General features: G+C 49.2%; 1 protein-coding gene across 1 annotated transcript; it reads left to right on the top strand.

Moving 5' to 3' along the window:
• The first annotated feature begins 294 nt into the window (after window positions 1-294).
• Window positions 295-17,768, top strand: SLC7A14 (solute carrier family 7 member 14). The gene is made up of 7 exons (XM_032698015.1): window positions 295-1,118; window positions 6,254-6,490; window positions 7,239-7,456; window positions 9,336-9,482; window positions 10,610-10,818; window positions 11,360-12,237; window positions 13,475-17,768. The coding sequence occupies exons 1-7, from the start codon at window positions 815-817 to the stop codon at window positions 13,795-13,797; spliced, it is 2,316 nt and encodes a 771-aa protein (XP_032553906.1). The 5' UTR covers window positions 295-814; the 3' UTR covers window positions 13,798-17,768.
• Window positions 17,769-18,494: the final 726 nt, after the last annotated feature.

Raw genomic sequence — 18,494 nt, 5'->3', positions numbered from 1 at the left:
TCCACAGCTTCTCTGGGCAACCTGTGCCAGGACCTCACCACCCTCATAGGGAAGAATTTCTTCTTTTGTCTGGTCTAAACCTGCACCCTGCCAGTTTGAAGGCCCATTCACCCTTGTCCTGTCACTTCATGCCCTTGTCCAAGTCCCTCTCCAGCTCTCTTGGAGCCCATTTTTATACTGGAAGGGGCTCTGAGGTCTCCCTGGAGCCTTCTCTTCTCCAAGGTGAGCAACCCCAACTGTCTCAGCCTGCCTTCATAGGAGGTGCCCCACAGATGGTCCCCACATAGTCTGCCATGGTAATGGTGGGCTGACAGCCCTGCTGCTGGAAGTGCAGTGCTGTCAGGTTTGGAGTCACGCTGGGTCCTGACCAGTTCCCAGTGTGCCACAGTGGCCACCAACACCTCACAGCTACATGTAGCCATCACTGCTTTTGGTAGAAGTTAAGCCATGTAATGAGCACTTGGAGGAAATCAAGTTCCTGCTGTTGTAGCGCTGTAGCAATGACCAGGGTTACACCCATACAAACATGAAGGAGGGCAGTGCATCCCTGCTGTACAAAACAACTGGGGTGGAGAGAGGAGATTTCTCTGTAGCATCAGCAAAGCTCAAACTAAAGCTCTCCCAGCACTGGAGCCCAGTCAGAAAACAACTTAGGGGGCTCTTTTGGAGCACATCCCTCTTTCTTTGCTATTTCAGTCAAAAACTCTGTTCCTCTCTCTTGCAGCCGGGCCGCCAGCGGAGGAGGGAGATGCAGCCCTGAGTGGGTGCTGCCAAAACCGTCCGTGATCCCCCTCCCCGGAGCCCAGCCCCAGCCATGAGCAGGTTCTTCTCGCGGCTGGACCCGCGGCGGGTGCCGTGGGGGGCGGCGGGCCATGCCCTGCGCACCCGCGTCCTGCGCACCAAGCCTGTGGAGTCCATGCTGGAGGGCACGGGGACCGCGGCCACCCAGGGCGCCAGGCTGGCCAAGGTCCTCACCACCCTCGACCTCATCTCCCTCGGCGTCGGGAGCTGCGTGGGCACCGGCATGTACGTGGTGTCCGGCCTGGTGGCCAAGGAGATGGCGGGACCCGGGGTCATCGTGTCCTTTATCATCGCGGCCGTCGCCTCCATCTTGTCGGGTGAGTCGTGTGTGTGGGATTTTGGGTGATGTTCCCTCTCGTGCCACCTTGTGCATCCTCTCCATTCATGGGTGGACGCCTGGCAGGACCCATGCTCGGCAGCACAAGCTTCAAGGAGGAGGCAGCACCTTCCCCACAGACTAAAAAACCATTTCCCTGGTTCACCCAACTGGGCTCACCCAACTCATGGGGTGCACTGTCCCTCACTGCCCAAATATCAGACCAAACCCTGTACTGGGAGCCAGCAGCCCAAGCACAGTTATCCTGATGAACTGCCGATGGCTTCCACAAGGATGGAGCCTGTGGCCAGTATGTTTTGAGACATTGGAGAGTTTTGCAGTGCGTGTCCCAGGCAGAGAGCTTGACCAAGCCACAGTATTGGAGCGAGAGCAAAACGTGGCTTGTGGGAAACTCAGTTCCAGCAGGGAGGATATCAGTGGCTTGGGCAGCACCAGGGCCAGCTTTCTTTGTTGACATGGCTAACAGTTAAGAAATTCCTGGAATTAAGAAATTAGTTCTGGAGTTGATTTTATTGGCTCCTATTCACGCAGGGTCACTCTTTGAATTTCCAAACAAAAAACACAACAAACAAATGTGCAGGGACAGAGGAATTACGTATTTTAGTGAAAACCCTGTGAACTCCATCTCCTCTGTAGGAACCCAGCTGAGCATATGGCTCGAGCTGCAGTTTCCACATGAAGCCAGTACTGCTGGCATTTGTCCTTTCCAGATCAGTGCTAACACGATGATGTGATATTCCTGCTCTCCCCCGCTCAGAGGACTTTGCATGCTGTGTCAGTCTGGTATCCAGCTTTTGTCTGCGGGTTGGATAAGGAAACTTGAGTAAATGGCAAAGAGCTTTGATAGAAGCAAACACGGCAAAATGACCCAGCTCAGCTTTTCAAGCCTCCAGATTTTTATAGGTGGAGGTGGAAACACACTGTGCTCTTTCCTTGGAGGTTACCATGCTGCTCTATGGAGATCCCATCAAAGCACATGCGAGTTTGAACCCCTGACATCCTGCAGCCCAGAGGCACTGCCCTGACACAGCACAGGGGTGAGCATCACATTCTCTCCAAAGCCCACAAAAAAAGCAGAGAACTTGCAATGAGATCCGATGTTTATTTGAGATCCCAACAGAACAAATAACCCTAAACATCCATTTTTTAACCGAGGCAGTAGATAGCATCAGTGTCTCTCCTTTCCCACTGCCTGCTTTCTCTCCTCTGTGAGGGTTTGGTTAGCTGGGATGCAAACCAAGAGCAAACGGAGCTTGGGCGGGTCTGTGCTAACAAAAACATGCTGTCCTCCAAAAGGGGCTATTTCACCCCAGACATGAGCCCTGCCCCACAGCAGGAGCTCCTCCCGCCTTTGCCCACGGGAGCCTGCGCCACTTCCCACTCCGCTTTCATCTCCCCTTGCTTTTGTAGCCCTGGGAAAGTGTTTTGTGAAGGATGCAGTGTTTTGATAGTCTCCTTGACCGCTTCCTCACTTCATCCTTTACACTACTGTTGTTTGTAACAGCAACACTTTCTTGGCAAGTAAAACCAAGCAAGAATTCAGGAGCTGGACAGGCTGTTGGACTCACTGGGGATGTGATTTCAGCTCTCACATCATGGTTGCTCCTGGTGTGCCAGGCATGGAGTTTGGGCAAGTGTGCACAGACAGATTTTAAGGAGCTTTTAAAAGTTTTAAGGCCAGATGGGACCACTAGATCACTTGCTCTCCCTTAGTCCATCACAGATCACCAAGTTAAACCCCACTGGGTGCAAAGTGACCCCAGGGGTGTTTGGATTAAAAAAATTTCTAACACCAAAAAGCAAACAAACAAAACCAATACCATCCAGAAAGTCATCCAGCTCACCTAGGAGCCCTGCCAATGGGAAACCCCTCTGCACCGATTAGCCCAGTTTCAGACAAGGATTTTTCCAATTTCATCTACCCAACAAATTCCAGTTACACCTTCCCCGAGGTTTAAGCAACATGTACCCCATCAGGGTACTTACACAGGCACCATAATACATTAACCTGATAAATTAAATTAAATCACTTATTCTCTCATTGGAAGGCCTTTTGTTTAGCTCAAGTAGAAGCTTCCCTCCACAAAGCCTCTGCAGGCTCCTGTGACCACCAGCATTTTCCACTCTCACACCCATGTCTAACCAAAACCCCTTCTTGGCAAAAATCAACAGTTTCCATGTCACCCAACCCCATCACCCTTTCTGCAGCCTTTTTCACCAGCTGTTGCTTGGTGATCTCCTCTCCTGAAGTAATACAACCTTGTTTGGAACATAGTGCCATGGTCTTACCTGGTACCCATGTGGGAACAGCTCACCAGCAGCCGGGATGCTCCATGGAGCAGGAGGGAGCTGAGCATGTGCCTCAGGTGCTGCCTGGCTGCAGGATGAGAGGATGGAGCAGGAAGGAGCTGAGCATGTGCCTCAGGTGCTGCCTGGCTGCAGGATGAGGGCTGGGCTAAGGGGCTTCAGCTGCAGCTGATTGTGTGGAACTGGAGAGATGGGAGTCCTTGTTCTAAGGAATCTTTCTTTATGGAGCTGCCTCTTATATGTCAGCATATAGTGATCATGAAACACAATGGACAGGCTCAGTGGTCTGCTGTAAATAATATGAATGCCTCAATAAATTAGGTGCTGTTCGTTAACAAAGGATGATCCCTCTGAGTTTCTTGCATGGTAACGAATTATTTGGTGTTACCTCCAGTGCATCTGAAAGGCCCCTCTCTGAAGGCTTTTTTTTCACCTGAAACATCACTCCCATCATGCCAATGCCCTGTGGAATGTCTCATAGTCCCTGTGCCAGGTAGTATTGGGAGGACCATAACCCACAGCATGGCCACCACCATCCCAGCACACCAAAAGCACCAGTTCCTCATGCCACCAGTTGTGCTGCCCATCAGCTGTTTTCATCTTCGAAGGGCCAATGCCTTGGACCAAACCCCTCAGCTGTGTTTATGTCCTGCTGAATAATGTCAACAACTGTGTAATTATACAAGTGTGATGACTGTCACATCAATTGCACAAGTGTAGCAGATATTCAAGGAAAAGAAATGGTCCTCTGTAGAATGTTTGCTCTTCCGAACAGCCACTGTGTTGGCTTGTTTTCTGTAGAAGCTTGCAAACACTCTTGACTGGGGGGGGAAGAGAAATCTGTCTCCAAAGAGTTGTGGCAGGGAGAGTGTGCCCAGTCTCTGCCTACAGCCCCCAAGCTGAACTGTGCAGGAGTACTGGGAGAGCTGCATCCCTCTGGATACAGAGGGACAAGTGCTGAATAGCTCGGGCTGCCAAGGAGTAACTCACGCAGTGTTGTTGTGCAGTTATATTGTAGTAGTAGCAGTAGTAGTAATAGTAGTAGTAATAGTAGTAGTAGCAGTAGCAGTAGTAATGGTAATAATAATAATAATAATAATAATAATTTTACTAGTATTATTCTACACTGCAGATGCAGCAGATTACTATATATAATATGCATTTAATATATATATATGTATAAAATATACTGATACCTAATGCTGATATCCATAATGTATTGCTGTACCCAATGCGTAGTGAAAGACTGCTCTTCTAATTTGGGATCCTAGTAGAATAATTGAAAACTCAAACATTTTTTACATATTAATATCCTTGCTTTACTGTTATCGTTGTGTATCGATCGCAATTGTCTTTAACTTGTTATCTTGTCATTGGCTAGAAGTAGACCTGCCTCCAGGAAAGTGTATATGATTTTTAGGGCCATCAGAGAGTGACACTAGATACTTGTCCCCATCAGAGCACCAGTTTCATAAATCATTCAGGGCTGTAGTTGTCTGTGAAAGTCGTAGCTTTGCTGAGCACATGCATTTTTCATCAGCTTTGAATAATGACTGTCAGTAGGGCTGGATGGATGATGGGGATGTCTTGCAGCTCCTGTTGGGCTGCTTTACAGAAATCAAGTTTTGAAGAGCCCCATTGCAAAGCAACACACATGCAAGTTGAACAGTGAATGGAATATAAAAGTCCTCCAATAGCAACAAAAAAAGCACCACCAAATTCAGTTTAAGAGATTCAATAACTCTGTGTTTGTACTGTATAAAAACTGCACTTAGAGTCTGAGAGCAGCCACCTCATAACGTTTTTATAAATTATTCATTCCCCTCTCTATACTGAAGTGATTGCAAATTTGAAGCAATTATTATCTTTTAAATAGAGAATAGTAGATGGTAAAGAACTCAATAATTACTAAGTGTTTACACAATGGTAGTAACAGCCTTAACCAATTCACCCATACAAGCTGTACTGAGGTCTTTGGGGAAGGGGTTTTGGGGCTTAATCAGTGTTAAACATGCAAGACACTGTGTGCCCTTCTGGCACTTGTCCTGACTAATATTTGGGGAATTTATAAGTAAGTCCATCCATTCCTTTTAAATAAAAGCTAATGATTGTTTTAAGACATCAGTATGTCAGGGTCAAGTTTTTATTAAAAATTATCCTGACATAGTAAGCACACAAGGAGTTCAGAAGGTATTAATGTCCACTGAATTCTCCTCCCAAACAGTTCCAGTTAAATACTTCTTTTTGCTTTTCTTTTCTTCTTCTGCACAGTTAGTTTTGTGATTATTCTTTAGAAGATTTAAATATAACATTTTTTAAATGTTAAAATAACTTATGTTCTCTATGTGAGACGTCTTCAAACTCCTCTTGCATGGGTATGAACAAGAGTAGGGATGATCAGGACAGTGCTCGTGCCTGGATCTGGCAAACAACACAGTAATAGTTGTTTGGAGATTGGAAGGTTGGGGCAGGGAGAGACGTAGCCCTGTGTGAGCCCTTCAGTGGCATCTTGATCGGGGCAACACCAGTCCAGGATCACATGTAAACATTTAGCTAGTTTGAACTATGTCCCCTCAGAAAAAAAGAAAAATCCATCACAACTCGATTTTAGTGGAAATTTGTCTGGTTTCCAAGCCAAGAAACTGGGGATGGAGGGTCACCATGGCCCCCTGCAATGTCTCTGGGCTCCTGATGCTGACTGCAGCCCTGACACCTCCTGGCACCTCCTGGGAGGTGCCACCAAGGCAGTTTTACTTCCTCGTTTTCCGAGCACATCTTCCTTATCTCTCTTCGTATTCTTCCAACCAGGCGTTTGCTACGCCGAGTTTGGCGTGCGCGTCCCCAAGACCACGGGCTCTGCCTACACCTACAGCTACGTGACCGTGGGGGAGTTCGTGGCGTTCTTCATCGGCTGGAACCTCATCCTGGAGTACTTGATCGGCACGGCCGCGGGGGCCAGCGCCCTCAGCAGCATGTTCGACTCGCTGGCCAACCACACCATCAGCCGCTGGATGATCAGCAGCGTTGGGACGCTGAACGGGCTGGGTACGCCGCGCTTCCGCGTAATGAGGGTCTGGAAAGCAATTGGAAGCTCGTCAAAAGTCAGACATGGATATTAGGCTTCATTCATTATTTACCGTCTGTCTGGCTCTGCTACTTTGCCTCGGCGGTCGGGTTCACAGGCAGGGTTTGAGGAGATGGGATACGGGATACTTTGAGCCCCTTCGGGATGAGCTGGAATTTGGAGTAAACGCACAGAAACAGTCAAATGTTGAAGGGTAGCGACAGCACAGAAACACTTCAGCCACTGCAAACACTCTGCTCGGTCCCATTGGGACACACACAGAATTTTGGTAGAGAGCACAAGCTGGTGTCTGCGGTACTGCCATGGACAAACTTGGGGCTGTGGTGATCCCGTATGACCATCATTTCCAGCAACAATCCATGGGTCCTACCAGTAAGTAAACCAGCCAGATGTCCTGTACCTGTCATGAAAACTTCATGACTGATGGATTTTTAATGAGTATTTGGCAGATACATGTCATGCAAACTGGGACCTGATCACTTGTTTGCTGCTCTCCCAAAACTCTGAACAGTGTCTTTAGGCATCAAGATTTATCACCTTAATTAAATAACTTTAACTGGTGGAGTTGAGGGCATCTGGAGACTGCCTTTGCAATGAGACCAGTGGGTTCTGCAAAGCTTCAAGGTCTGGAAAGTGTTTAAAACTCCCCCACAGAGTTCCTGGGGATGCTGTAGATGGAGAGTAACACATCTTTTTTCTCTCACCTAGGGAAAGGAGAGGAGTCATACCCCGACCTTCTTGCTCTGGTCATTGCTGTCATTGTCACCATCATCGTGGCCATGGGGGTGAAGAACTCGGTGGGGCTGAACAATGTGCTCAATGTCATTAACTTGGCAGTCTGGATCTTCATCATGATTGCTGGACTCTTCTACATCAAAAGTGACAACTGGGCTGAAGGGCAATTCCTGCCCTTTGGATGGCCAGGGGTAAGTCCTGGGCACATGGAGGGACACACAGCACCCAAGTGGTGCCACACACTCAGGTTTGCTCATGGGGTGCTTCCACTGCACCCTTCAAACCCCAGCCCTGGTAAACCCACCTGTGCTTTGGCCAGGGACCTCCAAATCCCAGGACTGTAGTCTTGGATCCAGACCAGCTCGCTCCGCCAAACCCAGAGACTACAGCAATGCTTTGCTTTTACCTCCTGATACCTCTTAGCATAAACCCAGAACTTTTCCAAAACATCCTTCTGGAGAGCCAAACTCCACATGAAAGCATCCCCCAGGAAATGCCACTAATTGTCAGGCCATGGAGCAAAATGCTGTGGCCATCTGAGGCAGGGAGCTCCAGAGGAGCTGGCTCAGCCTCTGTGGAGTGGGGAGATACTTGTGTTGGCTGGTTTTCAACAACAATGTTCTCAAGCATTTGTTTTGAGCACTTCATAATGCCACCTGCCAGTACTTATTTTATGGACGTTCCCTCATAGCTTACTGAGAATTTGGACATATTTGGCTTTTTTAGCTTGCTTGCACTGGTTTTTATCCAAGGATGAACAGAGACTGAAAGTATCTCAGCTGGCCTAAACCCAAGATAATTTCTCAGATTTACACTGCTCGACTCCATTGGGGTTTTGTGCAGAAAAACAAGCAAGAAAGTAAAGTAAACCAAGAATCTTGATTATTGAAAGTATCCCAAGCTGCCATACAGTCCCTGTACCTCCCTTCAGTAAATCAATACCTCTCTGCCAGAGAACAACAGTGAGAAGAGCACTGAGGCTCACTTGAGACCAGAGGTCATCTTTACCTTTGGGTTGTGATTGGCTTTTTATGCCATACAACAGGAGTGAAAAAGAGGAAATAGAAAACATCTGTTTTGCTCCAATTCAGCTCATCAAGTTGAGAGCAAAAACCCATAATTTTAAAAGCTACATATCCAAAACACATCAAACCCAATAGGGTGGTCCCATCATGTTCAGCTGGTTGGTTCTCTCACAAGTTGATTGTAAAAGTAAATCCACCAAGCAGAGGTGTGAGATCACCAGCAGTGTAGGGGATACTTTAAAAAGGTAATTATAGATAGTCCCTAAAAGAGGTGAGTTTTACTGTGTTCCCTATCACCAGACACTGAGATGACAGAGATGTGATGGACAGGTGGTGCCCAGCAAGCAATCTAGATGCATGCAAGGGTTTCACAACTCCAGATCAGCTCACTCACAGCCAGGCAGTCTTTACCCTGCTTCAGCGTTTCTTTCCTATAAATGTCCTCGTTAGTATTGTATATTTTAAAAAATCACATTAAAAAAAAGCCCTAAAAAGTACAAATAATTCCTCATCTAAGGGCTCCAACATGTGCTCCTAACCTGTCTGCAGCTTCCAAGCAAAACAGAGGTTGTTTGGAGAGCGGCACACATCTGACTGCTGCTGCTCTCTCCTGCTTCCTCTGCTAGCGGCTCTTGCTGCCACATGAGACATCTTGCTAACACAGAACGTGTAAACATGTTCCAAATCCCTACTAATATAAACGGATTTGGGGTGGAGGATTGTGAAAGCAAACCTGAAATTGGTTGACTGTTTTCCTCTGCTGCTGGGGCCCTGAGTGCACACAGCTTTGTGATGTGCCATAAGTCGCAGGTGCCTCCAGTGACTCGGGACACACAGGGAAATCTTTCCCCCAGACCAGACCACTGGGTTAGGGGCACTCCCAGGGTCAGTCCCCAGCTCTATGGGTGTGTCCTCTGACCTGCCCTCACTCACCCTTTAGCTCAGACAAGGCAGAACTGGGCTCCTGCAGTTTTTGCTCAGCTCCCTCTCCCTGGCTGGGTGCCAGCCTCCCTCCTGGCACCCAGAAGTTTGATCCTCTGCACAGGTGCTCAAAGGGGCTGCGACCTGTTTCTATGCCTTCATCGGCTTCGACATCATCGCTACCACGGGAGAAGAAGCGAAGAATCCCAACACCTCCATCCCCTATGCCATCACAGCCTCACTGGTCACGTGCTTGACAGCATATGTGTCTGTAAGTACCACCTATACAGGATAAATGTACAGAAATATGCATGTAAGCATGTATTTTTATATATATATATATATATATATATATGTATATATGTATATATATGTACAGTGTGAGTCCCTTCTGGGCATCTGCACAGCTCCCCTCTCCAGTCTGAGGTGAGGTGAGCCAAGGTGCCAGTCTGACCCTTGGACAAGGTCCCTTTCCTTGGTAGGAACTGACATCAGCTTTGTTTCCATGTGCCTGCAGTACCTGCCAAGGCTCCGCTCAGCCATAGCCTGGTTTGTCCCCAGGCTCCTGTCACCTGACAAGACCCCTCTTCCAGCTACAGGGACATGTGGTAGACTTTTCTTTTTCCTCATCCCCACCCACAGCTATTTTTACATCCAGGAGTGCAGGAAAGCAGAAGGAGAAGTAGCATTGCAGCACCTTTTCTCTGTGTTTATGGGAAAAGCAGCACTGCCTCTGCTGGAGATATGGGAGAGGGTCCAAGCGAGGGGAGGGATGGGCAGGGATGGCTGTGTGAGAGATTATGCTGCTCTGCAACCCAATAAATGCATGTCTGTACTCAGGGATTTTCCCTGTAAGGGAGCAAAATTGAGTCATGAAGGAGAAAAAATATTGTTCTGATAATTTCAAAGAAAGCTTCTCGCAAAACCAAATTCTTTCACTCAAATAGGATCAGAGTGTTTCCCAAAGGAATGCAATCTGGATTTGGGGTCTGTCCCATCAGGAGTGCATGACTCAGGTAGCTCTGTCCCAGCAGTGGAACATGGCCAATATGAGTGTTAGTGACCCCACCAGTCCCACCAGCCCCATCAGTCAAACCAGTCCCACTTGACTCCTGCATCACCACTACAGCAAGGTTCAAGCATCCCTTTCCTGCCTTTGAATAGCAGGGACCAAGTTCCCACAGTTTTCTGGATTAACCACCCCACAACAAAGCACGTACAATCCTAGCCTCCAGTATTTTACATCCCCTCCACAGGGGACATAGGAGTACAATCCCAATCAGACTTGAAATTTTTTGGGTTTCCTCCCCGGACAAGCAGCCCCCACACCCTGAGAGTCTCCTGGAGCTGCTGGAGCTGCTGCTGACACCTGTGTCTCACTCCTCTCCCCTTCCGCAGGTGAGCATGATCCTCACACTGATGGTGCCCTACGATGCCATCGACACCGAGTCCCCACTGATGGAAATGTTTGTGGTCCACGGCTTCTACGCGGCCAAATTCATCGTTGCCATCGGGTCCGTGGCCGGACTGACCGTCAGCTTGCTGGGCTCCCTCTTTCCAATGCCCAGAGTCATCTATGCCATGGCTGGTGATGGGCTGCTCTTCAGGTCAGTCATGCCCATGCTGGTATTTATTTTTGGCCCCTTGGGATCTGGAGGGGAATTGTGCAGGAGGATGGGGACTGTCCTGTGCCCCAACACCCCGACAGTGCAGGGGGCAATGGGCATACAGTGACTCAGTTCTTGCAGAGCAGGGCACACACCAAAGCAATAGCCTGGGGGGAAAATATCAGGAGTGGTCTACCCAGAAGTTTTTCATTTGGTGCTGGTACATGGAGATTCCTCTTATGTAAGGATGAGGGTTTAATTCCAGAGTTACTTGCAAAGGAGATCAGCTTATACACATAAAATCTAGGCACTTATTTGCAAGTGTTCCAGTGCCCATTTCAGAGCTGCTCAGACCTAGATCTAACTCCAGATCCAGCCTCAGCAGTACTGCCAGTCGCCAGCTGTCTGGAGTCTAAGCTCCAAAAAGCAAAAAGAGCTGAAGGGATCCCAGCTCTGAGTCTGTCCCTTCTAGCTGGGTTATTGCAGCAGAGAACTGCTGTGATGTGAAATTTTAACTTCCTGCAACTCTTTTGTGCTCCAGGTTTTTGTCCCACATCAGTTCTTACACAGAAACCCCCGTGGTGGCTTGTATCGTTTCCGGGTTCCTCGCAGCGCTGCTCTCCTTGCTGGTCAGCCTGCGGGACCTGATAGAAATGATGTCCATCGGCACCCTGCTCGCCTACACGCTGGTGTCCGTCTGCGTCCTGCTCCTCCGCTACCAGCCCGAGAGCGACATCGATGGCTTTGTCAAATTCCTCTCTGAGGAGCACACCAAGAAGAAGGAGGGCATCCTGGCTGACTGTGAGAAGGAAGCTTGCTCCCCAGGGAGCGAAGGAGAGGAGTTTTCCGGCCCACCGACCAACACGTGTGGGGCAAAGAATCTACCATCACTGGGAGATAATGAGATGCTGATTGGGAAATCCGATAAATCCACCTACAATGTGAATCACCCCAATTACGGCACGGTCGACATGACCTCGGGGATAGAGGCAGATGAGTCTGAGAACATTTACCTCATCAAGCTGAAGAAGTTGATTGGCCCTCGATACTACACGATGCGGATCCACCTGGGGCTGCCAGGGAAGATGGACCGTCCGACGGCGGCCACCGGCCACACAGTCACCACCTGCGTGCTCCTGCTCTTCGTCCTGATGTTCATCTTCTGCTCCTTCATCATTTTCGGGGCAGACTACATCTCCGAGCAGAGCTGGTGGGCTGTCCTCCTGGTCGTGCTGATGGTCCTGCTCATTGCTGTGCTGGTGTTTGTGATCTTGCAGCAGCCAGAAAACCCCAAGAAGCTGCCCTACATGGCACCCTGTCTGCCCTTCGTCCCTGCCTTCGCTATGCTGGTGAACATCTATCTCATGCTGAAGCTCTCCACGGTCACATGGATCCGATTTGCTGTCTGGTGTTTTGTGGGTGAGTCCAGGATTCATTTATTTTAATTTTTTAACTGACACTTTTTTGAAAGGTTGTTAATAATAACAACTTCCCTAATTAGAGTACTTAGGCTGAGGCTTCTTCAGCTGGGACGTGCCCAGTCCTTTTCGTCTGCCCCTTGTCATACTGAAGTTCTTAGAGACCTCATTTTATCAAGCCCCTGAACCACATCTAAATGGAAAATTACACCTCCAGGAAATGTCAGTTTGATGGAAGCAAACTGCTCCATGCAAAGGTGACTATTTTGATGGCTTTTTTGATGCAAGGTAGGCGGGTTCTGGAAATTGCCTTGCAGGCAGGTTTCATACAGATATCAGCCTGCTTTCTTGCTATTGCACCCACTTGAGCTCTTCAGCAGCCCACACCAATATCTCAGCACTGTGTTTCCAAAGCCCAGAGCTGCCCAACCCCAACAGCCCTGGGGAAGACAGAACCAAGGGACCTGTAGAACATATCTCCTTTTCTTGGTCTAAATTCTTAACTATGTGGCAGGAGCAACTTAGGACTCACAGGCTCTGTTGTGGGCCCTTGTTTTTCCAAATGTAGGCTTTCTGATGCATAGCCAGGAGTCCAGCATATCCATAGTTTCTCTTGCTTTACATTGCAACCCATTTACTCCACAAACCCAAGAGAAATAGGCAGCTCTCATAGCTCCTCCATGCTGAGCCACTGAGCAGGAGCTGCCACCTGCACTGTTTGGGCTGGCAAAGCCACACTCGGTGCTTTTTTGGCCCTTGAAGGTGATAGGTGAAGCTGTAAATCCAGGGAAAGCCCTTCTACCTAGAAGCAAAGATGACTCTGAAGCATCAATTTAATCTGCTGTGATTAAGTACTTTCCCCTGTGGGTACATCTAATATCTCTTCAGCTGCCAGCAATGGTAACAAGTCAATTAAGCCACTGCATTAGGTGTTATGGGCTCCAGCAGCCCATCCACAGATGTTTGTGTGCTGGGGGAGGCACATCCCGTTGGTTTTTCTGGCAGAGATGTGTGGTCCTGATTTAACATCACAAGCAGTCCCCTGTGGTCAGTCCACAGCACGTGGAGAAGTCTGGACTTTCTCTGTGCACACTGTGGTGTAGGTTAATCCCAGGATCAACTGGAAATGAGATCTCTGGATACATTTGCGCTCAGGGAAAGCATTGGTGCAGGAGGGTGAGATCAGGCAGGCGTAGTAGCTAGCTGGGGTCCAACCCTCTCCCTCTCACCCACTGCAGGTCTGCTCATCTACTTTGGCTACGGGATGTGGAACAGCACTCTGGAGATCAGCGCCCGGGAGGAGGCCCTGCACCAGAGCACCTACCAGCGCTACGACGTGGATGTCGACCCCTTCTCTGTAGACGACAGCTTCTCCTTTGCCCCCGAGGGCGAGAGCTACCCGGGCTGGAATCCTCCCGAGGACAAGGGCTTCTCGTACCAGCAAATGGCGGGCGCCAAGGAAAGCCATCGGACAAGTAGCAGGTCGAAAAGCAAAGGCAGGCACAAAGCGCCGTCAGAGGCTCTCATTGCCAACGATGAGTTGGACTACTCACCCGAGTAACGGGATGGGCAGCGGGGCGCCACACCACCCAGACCATGAGGAAGGGTCTCTGTGGCTTCCCCGTCCTGTCCCATCCTCCCTGGGTCCTCCACCACCGCCCTGCTCACCTCCGGTCCTCGGGACACGCTCTGCGATTGCCGTTGACCCCGAACCAAAATCACTCATGGCCCGTCCCAACTCCACCAGTCGGATCTCGCCCTGGTGAATGCTGGCTGATCCCCCAGCACTTGTTGATCTCCTGGCACCAGCTGCACCAGTGGAGGCAGTGGAGTGGGAGACGTGCCAAACTGTGAGGGTGTTGAGAGGTGGAAGGAGCCACATGAGGGGACAAGACAAATTGTCCCTGGGGAATGTCCACCCGAAGGCCGCAGCGGTGGGATGCCACTCTTACGTTTTTGGCACTTTCTTGGCATGTGTTTTTTTTTCCTTTGAACCACCTAAAATGACAGCTGAGCCAGAGACACGGGTGTGTGTATAGGTACAAAATGGAGATGGACAAACTCTTTCCCGAGAGTTGTTCAGAGGTAGATGGTTGTTTCCATCACATGGTGTTTCCGTGGCCTGTTCTGGTGCGAAGGCACTCGGTGCACACAGCAGTGCTACCCCTGAGTCCATCCCCACGCCCTGAACTCGAGTACCCCAAATGCAGGGATTCTAAATTAATCCATGTCTTAGTCCAACCTTGAAGTCCCAGCACGGTCCAACATCCCAAATCTGTGGCTGTGACCCTGGTCCCATTTTGGGTCGCAGCGAGGGCTGTGACCCACTCTTGGCTAACCCACCTTGTACGAACGGTCCACAAGGACCACGCGCTGCTGCTCTGAGCATCACCTGTCTGAGGCTGAGTGCTGCTTCCAGCACCTTGTGTCTTTTACAGAAACGACTGCATCATCATTCCCTCGCTGCGCTGGGCACATTTCAGTGCTCACTCTGGCCTCAGTGCTTCGGGGATGCATCCATGCCCTCACAAAACAGCAGCATTCCTGGGTCAGCCACGCCTTGACAGGGCTGGGCCACACGCGGCGAGCAGAGACGACTTGGCAGCTGAAATCTGTCTCCCTGCTGCCATCTCCACCTTCTACCATTTCCTGTGTTTCTGACTTTGGCTTGGTGGGTGCTGTATGAAAAACACTGAAATGCTGCTCGTTCCTTAAGTGTCCATATTTCAGTCTGAAACCAAACTGAGCTGCTGGTTCGCAGGGCAGAGATGGTCAGCAGGTGGATGTTAAACCCCCTGAACATGGCCATGGCCCCCAGCAGTGCCATCAGATTCCCTGCTGCCAGTGTCCCCACAGAACCATTAGCAGTGATGGAGTTTGGTCAGTGATTAGGAGCAGATCCAGTGCTGAAGCCCATCACGCTTGGTGTAAAACACTGCAATGGAGGAACACCTTATTGAATAAATAATAACCAAAAAACCATCTCATCAGACAGCAATGTCCATCCTCCTCCTGGCTGCTGAAGGCCACAGGTGAATCCATCTGTGGGGCTCCTCAGCACAGCCCAGACCAATCCCCAGTATCAGGTGCTGCTGCTGGCATTCCAGAGGAAAATTTAACATCAGTAGAATTTCCAACATGGAAATATCCTCATGGATATTGAGAATCATTAACACTTTGGTTCACTAAATGAGACTCAGCCCCCAAAACACCCTCTGTGGGTAAGTGGCTGCTGGGTGCAGAGGGTGCCTGGACATGTGCCCACCCCCATTGTTCCCAGAGCTCAAGGGTTCAATGGACAGGCTCTGCCTGGGGCCACAAAAGTTTCCCTGCAGCGTCTTTCCCAAACAGTGACAAACTATAGTCATTTTCCCAGTGAAGAAGAGCATCTGATTCTGCAGATATTAACCTGGAGCACTGCGGGCAAGCCAAGGGATGTTTGACCTCTGTGGGGGCTTCAGATTGGGAGTGAGGATTTGGTTAATGGACTTGTGAGCTTTGCTCTGGCATTACCTACTGCTGCCCACCCCTACCACGCTCCTACAGCAGAAAACCGGAGTGTGTCCCACCGAAAAGCTGTTTGCAATGTGTGCACCGCTCACGGCCAGCTCGGAAAACCTTCCTGGAGCTCCTCTCGCAACGGTCACCGCTCACTCGCGCTTGGCTGCTCTCCTCTTCAATGCCTTAGAAGTTCCCAAGAGAGATGGCACCTCGCAGGTCTGGCGTTACGTTTTCAGGGAGAAAGATTGATGCTATTTTCCTACCAGCTCTTGTACTGTACCATATCCCAGGTAGTCATTTTCATCCTGCTTCCACACGGTATTTAGGCATCTGCCGAGCCACAAACTCAAGCCCAAGTACCCTGTTGAATCAAAGCCCGTTATTCTTCTTGCAGCCTTAATCTCTTGCTACAGAGTAGTTACCAGTTCCAGTGTCTGTCGTCATGTCTGCTCTAGTTATGCTGTATAATTTGGTGGGGGCTTGACCCCTTGCTCTTTGGTGTCTGTAGGAACCTCTCCATTGGATCCAAGCATTGAGTGAAGCCCTTTGGCTGCTCTTGTTCCCATTCACCCATCTTCCTTCCCCTTCCCAAGGAAGTGCTGGGGCAGGATGGCTGTGCCACATCCTGGGACTGCCAGGAAACAGCATTTGATGCCACAGCACTGTCTGGTGCGGATGGGCTGCCGTCAGCTCTCGCCGTGTCAGGGGTGGGAGTTGTACCCTCTTCCCAAGCCCACCACATCCCACCCAATGGAGCTGCTTAAGGAGCCACAGGCCGGGTCAGGCCTGGTTCACAGCAGGACCCCCGCCCCCTTCTCTGAGTGGCAGTTCCTGGGGGATGTGTGGGTTCAGTCTCCATTTGAGAGCTCATGTGCTGTCTCTTGTACCAGTGTTGGGGTCTTCAGTGGGCACGAGCAAAAGCTGCCAAGGTAAAATGTCCAGGTGTGTCCATCGCCCCTGGGCACCACTGGCCCCTGGGACAGTCTTGGGTGCTGCAAAGAGGTGCAAGTGCTTATTTTGCTGTAACCCCAAATCCAGCCTTTCTCTCTGGGTGCCCTGAGGGATGTTCTCACATCCCTGACCATCACGAGGGCACAGGCAGAGTGGTACCATCACGCTCCCACCACTGGTGAGAGGCATAGAGCCCCTTCATGCCTGACCACTCCTCCTGAGGGGCCCAGTGCATGGTACAGATTGAGCATAAATACCTCAGACCTTCCAGACCAACTCTATAAGATCTCAGCCCCTCCACAAATTCACTCTACACCGTCACAACCCCTCGGTCCAAGGCCCAGCACACTGGCATCCTCCACATGGCAGCGAAATCACACCCTGAACTACGTGGGATGTTGTAAATCCAGCTTGTAAATGACCTTCACTTCGTTTTGTTTGGTCTCTCTGATGTATATCTTGCTTTTTTTTTGCAGGTGGTACTTTCTGGTGTAACAATTCTCTGCAGTTCTGGTATGAAGTTGGTGTATTTGTTAAAAGCAGTTTGTTATATCCTTTTATATTTTTTTTGTGGTTTCCAGAATCCCATTGGTGCATTGTACAATGGGGTCTCGTAGTGTGTCATGAGAAAGAAAAAAATATGCAGATATGTTATGGAGTGATTTTTATTTTCAAATGATTGTGTTGTTGACAACTATACATATAATACATATATATAATCAAGATACTAAGAAAAAAAATCTAAATTTACCAAATCTGTATATTTTAATAAATGCATAAAGCTTTATTGTGTGCCTTTACATTTAAAAATCAAAGAGGAACTAAGGGATTTGTAAAGAAAGCCAGAGACAAATGTGTCTTAGTATCAGTTTCCATAGTAATGTAAATCTTTTAAATGAAAGACTAAACCAAAAAATAATAAAAGAAAATTTCCCATGTAAATTTTGTTAAGCCAATCAGTACCTGAAGGTCTGATACTTTTTCAGTGCTAAATTGAAGCTAGAGATGAACAATATCTTGCCTTAAGTGCTTCAAAGTTTCCATTGTAGAAGATCCATTTCAGTTAGCTGACTTTGGTATTGACTTGCATTGTTGTGAAAGAAAATGGTTATCTGTTTACACAATTAAAAAAAAATAGAAAAGAAGGAAAAAGCCTAAAGCTAATGACCACAGGTTGACTATTGCAGTGTGAAGCCCTGGGGAGCTACCTGGTCTTTCCATCTGCCTGTGGTGCTGCTAGCACCCACCTTTCCCTGGAGGAACTGGAGTGTGACAGCACTGTCCCCTCCCCACACAGGCACTGAGGCTGTGGGGAGCCAGGTTTCTCTTGTGAAAACACAACTGCCTGTCCTCTTTGGGGTGCTCAGGGCCACCAGTGTCCCCCCATGGTCTTCTCCCTTGTATCCTTGCTATCTGGGGAGTGGGGAGGCTGCCAGGTGCATTCCCATCATGGGGATGGGATCACCAGCTCCAACTGGTCCTGGTGGATCTGGGAAGAGCTCTGCTGGGCATTGGGGATCACCACCCCCACAGTGGGGTGACCACTACAGCTCACACCCCCTGCTCCAGACTTGATAGTAGGCACACTGTGGAGCAGTTTTTACATTCAAGACAATTCTATTTGATCCTGTTTGAGTCAGCAAACAAGCACCCAAAGCCTTCAAGAGCCGACAGTGCCATGGCCATCCCCACCTGTGACAGCCCAGAGGGGAGCAGCATGTTTGGGGAGGGCACAAAGCGGGTATTTCAGCTTTGATCCTTTAAAAACTTGAGTAGTTTAGTGTTCTTGGTGTGTCCTTTGAACAC

This window comes from Chiroxiphia lanceolata, chromosome 10 (assembly GCF_009829145.1).
Source record: "Chiroxiphia lanceolata isolate bChiLan1 chromosome 10, bChiLan1.pri, whole genome shotgun sequence".
Lineage (NCBI taxonomy): Eukaryota > Metazoa > Chordata > Aves > Passeriformes > Pipridae > Chiroxiphia > Chiroxiphia lanceolata.
Note: the sequence above shows the minus strand (reverse complement) of the source record. Positions and strands in the feature narration are given on the sequence as shown.

Bases quoted from the DNA above. Each gene is read 5' to 3' on its own strand.
- SLC7A14 (XM_032698015.1), top strand. From the start codon at position 815: ATGAGCAGGTTCTTCTCGCGGCTGGACCCGCGGCGGGTGCCGTGGGGG. The intron at 10,819-11,359 runs GTCAGTCATGCC...TTTGTGCTCCAG, and splicing joins GGTGATGGGCTGCTCTTCAG to GTTTTTGTCCCACATCAGTT. The intron at 12,238-13,474 runs GTGAGTCCAGGA...CACCCACTGCAG, and splicing joins TGCTGTCTGGTGTTTTGTGG to GTCTGCTCATCTACTTTGGC.